Here is a 5,684-nt window from a genome sequence, read left to right as displayed (position 1 = left end):
TGCTCTTAGCCTAGCGATCAGTGGCTGTTGATAATTGCCTCGTAACCGGCACCTACGAGTCGGTACGGCTTATTTGATACCAAGCTAGCTCGGTTCAATTCGTTAAGACTAACAAGCAGAAAATCGAGTTTAGCTTGGTTTGTTTGAAAAGGTTGAGATGGCTCGTTTGGCTCGCTAGTTGGGCATTATTCAACAATAGCATGCAAATAATTTTTGAAATTATAGCTTATGATGATATTATGAAAATAAATAACAGAAGTCGATAATTTGGAATAATATAGGCGTTTGAAAATAAATAGATTTACTAGTATTGTATTTGAATTAGAAGTTGAATGAAAAATTATTTTAGCCAATAATAATACCGCTATACAAATAAAAGATAAGTTCGGTATTGTCGTATTTATCAAGTCGAGCCGTTCACGAGCCAGCCTGTTAAGAAACTGAACTAAAATTAAGATTTGACTCGGTTCTTTTGAGAGGTCGAACCGAGCCAAACCTATAAATGAGCCGAGCCAGCTCGTGAGCGTCGAGCTTTTGTGCCATACCCACCCGCGGCATTGTTGATTTTGAAAAGGGATAATAACAATGCTAGCCGTAGCCGATACATCTGGCTCGAATCTAATACAAAACCATGATATCGAGGCGTGCAGTTTAGTTTGCAGCTGGCCACAGCCAAATAAGCAACAACAAAACTCCAGGACGCATCAGCTGAGAGCCCAAAGTGAATCCTGCACGTACATTGGAGCCAGGCAGGCAATGGAAGCTTCATCATTTTCAGACAAAATCACGCGACAATGTAACAGCCAACCTTCGTCTCATCTGAGCTAACTTACTATACATATGAATGCATGTATAATTAGCTAGCGTGCGTGGAATTATATAGGCATGATGATCAGCTCTTAGTGAGGGAAGCAGCAAGAATCGACTGTGTCACGTGTGCAGCAGCAAGTCGTCGAGTCGTCGGAGATGGAGTCGGACACGGAGAAGAAGGGGGCCATGGTGCGGCTGCACGTGGTGGTGGTGTGCTCTGTCGTGGGCTTCCTCGGCCTCGTCCTCGTCATCCTCGGCGTCGCCAGCGAGGCCGCCACCGCGCAGGCGCTGGTCCCCGATGAGCTGGACATCGACGGCTGCGTGTACCGGACAACGCCGGCGCTGGGCTGCGGCATCGTGGCGGCACTGCTCGCACTCACGGCTCAGATCGCCGTCACCACCACCAGCCTTCTTTGCGGGTGCTGCCGGACATGGGAGCTCCCCACAACGGCAAGGCACATCGTCGGCATCGTCCTTTCCGTGGTCTCGTGGTACATATATCTTTTGAAAAATTCAATTTATGACCATCAAATTATCATATAGAGTTTGGGTATATTTGAACATTGAATTATAAAAATCGGATAAATTTGATCCTCAATCTAATTTTAAAGATGGTTCGCATATATGTGTATTTTCTCAATTAGTGAAATATGGGTTAATCTCTAAAATCTGCTAGTGTTTTATTTCTCTTAGACCCTTTTGTTTGCCCATAGATTATCCTAGATTATGAGAATCCTATAAGCTATGGAGAAGGTGCTTATTTCAAATTATAATATGTCCTTTTAGCAAGATTATATAATCCTATAATTATAAACTAGATTATATAATCTAACAAGGAAACAAACACAGCCGTGCCCATAGTCTGTATAAATTATCCTATATTAGATTAGGAGATCGAGGAAAAGGATACATCAGAGTCTGAGTACAGTAAGATCTCGAAGGCGCGAGACACCAAGCAACCTTTTAGATGCCGTGCTCCCTCCACTAACATAAATCCTATTTAGGCATTGGATGGCTATCCTTGTACTTTATTATGATCAATAATAAGTTTGAACAAGGTAGGGGCTCAAAATAAATAATATTTGCAACTATGACTAATAAAACACTAGCAAAATGAACAAATAAGATCTCAAATAACTCTGAATAGAGCACCAATAGGGACACTATGCTTTTAGATTTTTTGGTACTGTTTCATTTTTATGATTTTAAATGAACTACATAATATTAACCAAGATACTATTTCAAAAAAAAATACAGATATATCAAAACCACTTTTTAAACTAGATAGAGGGCATGTTTTTGTCAAGTTTTTTAGCCCCATAGTCCAAGGTATCCAGTGTCGGTATTTTACCGGTAAGCCTACCGAATTGATACCCCGAGGTAGTAGATTATAGGCAGGGTGTCGCCAAGATCAGGAAATCGAAGGTGCAACCAACATAAAATTTAGACAGGTTTGGGCCGCCGAGTATCCTAATACCCTACCTCATGTATGGTGGTTTTTATTGCATGAGGTTGTAGATATGCCTTAGTTTAGGCTTAAGGTGTATGAGGTACGAGTTGTCCCTCATGTTCGGTCAATCTAGGTACCCCCGCCCTCCTTTATATACTTCAGGGGCGGGATTATTAGTCGGTTACATGGTAAGAGTTCTAGTAGGATAACAAGGTAGGAGTTCTAGTAGAATTACAGAAGAATCCTAGTAGGAGTCTATCTTCTTCCTCCTTGCGGTAACTTGGGATCTTATCTTTAACAAGCCCCCGAGCTCTTTATAGTCAAGTTTTGCAGGCTTCCGAGTACTTTTAAGACATTTCGAGTACTTTTGATCTGGTATATACCTCGATCAAAGCATGTCCTTCTAAGTACCTTTAGGCTACAACGAGGTTACGAGGTGCTTAAGCACCGATCAGCTTTTTGTCTTCACAATAATCTTCACATAAGATCATCTTTTGTATATGGTGCGATGAAAAATCGCACTCCATATATATGGAGTAGCCCCTGAGCCTTAGGTTGAATCGAAGAATCAGGTTGAGGGTCAATAAAATGTTGAATCTTCTTTCTTCATCTCGAAGAAAATCAACTGTTGGGGGTAGCTTATCATCCCCTTGCCTTGATATCATTTGAATAATCAATTCAAATGTCTTTAGCGATCTTAGTCTTCATGTAAATCATCTTCTGAGTAGTTTCGCGGCATCCAACCCCCAAGCTTATGAGCCTAGTGAGCCGTAGGAGCCACGTCGAGTAGTTATTGGCGCCCAGCCTCCGAGCCTGGGAGCTAGCCTGAGCCATTGGAGATGTTCCGAGTAGTCGGCGGAGCTGTAGGGGTAGATGTTCCGAGTAGTCGGCGGAGCTGTAGGGGTAACGCCGAGTAGTTATTGCCCAGCCCCCGAGCCTAGGAGCTAGCAAAGCTGTGATGGTGCACCGAGCGGCCTGGAGAGTCGTTGCTGCCAAAGCTCGATTTGAAAAAAGACAATGCAAGCATTATGTAGTATAATGTGAAGATACCAAAATTTATTCGGTGTAAAAATAAATTTGCTGTGTCGAAATCTTGTTTAGGCTAGGTAAATCTCCCGAGTAGTCTACCTGTTATGTTTAAGCACCTAATCCTATTTTAGCCATTGCTCATAGCGCGTATGAGACCTTATCCGATGTATGCGTAGAGGTGTTAGGTATGATAGAAGAGCTAAGGTTTTACGGATCAAAGCATGTGCTATCCAAATAAATTAGCTACCATTAAGAGAAGTCAACGAATGCAGAAATAAGAAGTCAGTGTTGCGACAAAGAGAATGCACGTTGTGCATAAAGTAGCTGGTGAGTGCGCGGGTTACGAGTAAAGTAGTCAGCTAGAGTGCGTGTTATGACATGTATATCCGTATGGTGTAGCCGCTGCGCTCAGTACGTCGAACCCGTGGCCATAGCTTCCGTAATTCGATATACCAATCCCGTGGTGAAGCCTCTGGAACTCAGTACACAAAACCCATGGCTATAGGCTTCGTAATTCGGTGTACCAAGCCCATGGCTATCGGTCAACGTACCCTAGAAGTAGTCGGCGAAGTGTAGCTCTGGATTGCAATTCCTGTTGAGAGGCATACACAGGTAAGGAGTCAGCGCATTGGCCAATCTTGTGGAGAATAAGTTGGAGAAAGGAATAAGTGACTTGGCTGGTTTCGTGGGCAATTCGTCGATGAAGCTGACTAGTCAGAGTCGATTCCGACTAGTTATTGGCCGTGCGGAACTCATCGCCAAGTAATTTAAGGCCCATCCCATCCCCGGCTAGTTTCTAGTCGAGACGAGTAGTAGAGGTTGGCAGAGGCTCCGAAGACGAAGATGAAGGTCGCGCCCTCTTCGAACGCGACGATGTTCATGAAAGATGCCATCGAGTTCTAAGGGGATCTTCGATGAACACTTCTAACTTTATTAGTTTTGACTCTTTTCATGTAATAAGGTAGCCGAAATTAGACTCGTGATAGTTCAATAGTTGCAGATGGGATTTTTTCTATATTTTTGTGCATAATTGTAGATATAACTCTTCTCTAAGAGGTATAATGTTTTCTATTTACTTTAAGTCAAACTTTATTACTTTTGACTTATTTCAAAGATATATTAAGAGATACAATCCAAATAAATGTACTATAAGAATATATTTATATTTATGGTTGATCTAATAATATTAATTCGATATTGTAGCTGCTTATGTATTTTTTCTGTAAACTTAATGAAAGTTACTGGTGCTTTTCTTAGTATAAAACTAAGACTACATCTTACATTTTGAAACGGATGGAGGATGCCGCCATAATTAGATGACAGGAAATTTGACTAGTTAGCGGTTGTTTTTCAGAAAAATTATAGTGGACCAAGATGAGCTTTTTGGTTTTTTTTTATAACAAGCCTTTTAGTTGTTTGCCTCGAGCAAAACCGGTGCGTAGCGATAGATCTAGTTTGTGGCCCTCCATCTTCTAGCCTGCATGCCCTGCAAATGCCCATCACCTCGCTGCTGCACTGCACTTTCACTGTTTCACAGCACTCACCGCGCGTATGGTAGATGCGATCATTGTTATTCATGTACGTTTTCTTCACAGCTTAAGATATATTGGTTAAAGCATTAAGCTTAATACGGAATTGGAGCCATAAGTACAACTAAAAACCTTAATCCTATGCCATATGTCATCGGGGTAAACTGTAAAGATAATAATCCCCATTGAACTATATATTTTTGCAGGATCATTGTGATTATAGTGGTGGCACTGTTCTTCGCGGGCGCCGCCATGAACACGGACCAAAAGAGGCAGCTCACCGCCGACAAAAAGTGCCCCGTCGACCCGGGTAGTGCATTGTTCGCGGCGGCGACGGTCTTCTCTCTCGTAGCCACCGGCTTGCAGATCGCCTCGTATGTCCTGCTCCTGGCGACACCGAAAGGCTCCACGAAACCGCTGGCCACGCAGCAGCAGACGGAGGTGGCCATGGGGCAGCCCGTGCAGCTGGAGCCGCGGCAAGATGCTGATGAGGTGGTCGCCGGTGGTGACCCGCCGCCGCCCTCAGCGCCTCCGTTGTCTCGAGCTACAGAACCTACGAGCAAAGTTTGAAGCCTATGGAGGACGTTCGCTCCAGGTGTTCGTAAAAGGGATAAAGCTGCGTGCAATGCCAACTTCTTATATGTGCCATGCATTTTCTTAGAATCTGGCAGTTGCTATATATGGATTTCGATAAAGGTGCTCCAGACTACAATTTTTTGTTATCTTTATTTAAGTTGGAATAAATAAATTTTATGATGGAGTAGAACATTTTAATACATCATGCACATATAGGTAACAGGAATACCTGAGTGGTCCGCCAAGGCACTACAGTGACAAGCCTGAATCAGCTTTTGCTGTCAGGGCAA

General features: G+C 43.0%; 1 protein-coding gene across 1 annotated transcript; it reads left to right on the top strand.

The window, feature by feature from the left end:
• Positions 1 to 966: 966 nt before the first annotated feature.
• On the top strand, positions 967 to 5,388 carry LOC112873108. The gene is made up of 2 exons (XM_025936131.1): positions 967 to 1,301; positions 5,025 to 5,388. Exons 1-2 carry the CDS (start codon positions 967 to 969, stop codon positions 5,386 to 5,388), a joined length of 699 nt encoding a protein of 232 aa, XP_025791916.1.
• The last annotated feature ends 296 nt before the right edge of the window (positions 5,389 to 5,684 follow it).

This window comes from Panicum hallii, chromosome 9, assembly GCF_002211085.1.
Source record: "Panicum hallii strain FIL2 chromosome 9, PHallii_v3.1, whole genome shotgun sequence".
Lineage (NCBI taxonomy): Eukaryota > Viridiplantae > Streptophyta > Magnoliopsida > Poales > Poaceae > Panicum > Panicum hallii.
Note: the sequence above shows the minus strand (reverse complement) of the source record. Positions and strands in the feature narration are given on the sequence as shown.

Excerpts from the sequence above, each read along its gene's own strand:
- LOC112873108 (XM_025936131.1), top strand. The coding sequence starts at position 967 with ATGGAGTCGGACACGGAGAAGAAGGGGGCCATGGTGCGGCTGCACGTG. Across the intron at positions 1,302-5,024 it reads GTCCTTTCCGTGGTCTCGTG|GATCATTGTGATTATAGTGG; the intron begins GTACATATATCT and ends ATATTTTTGCAG.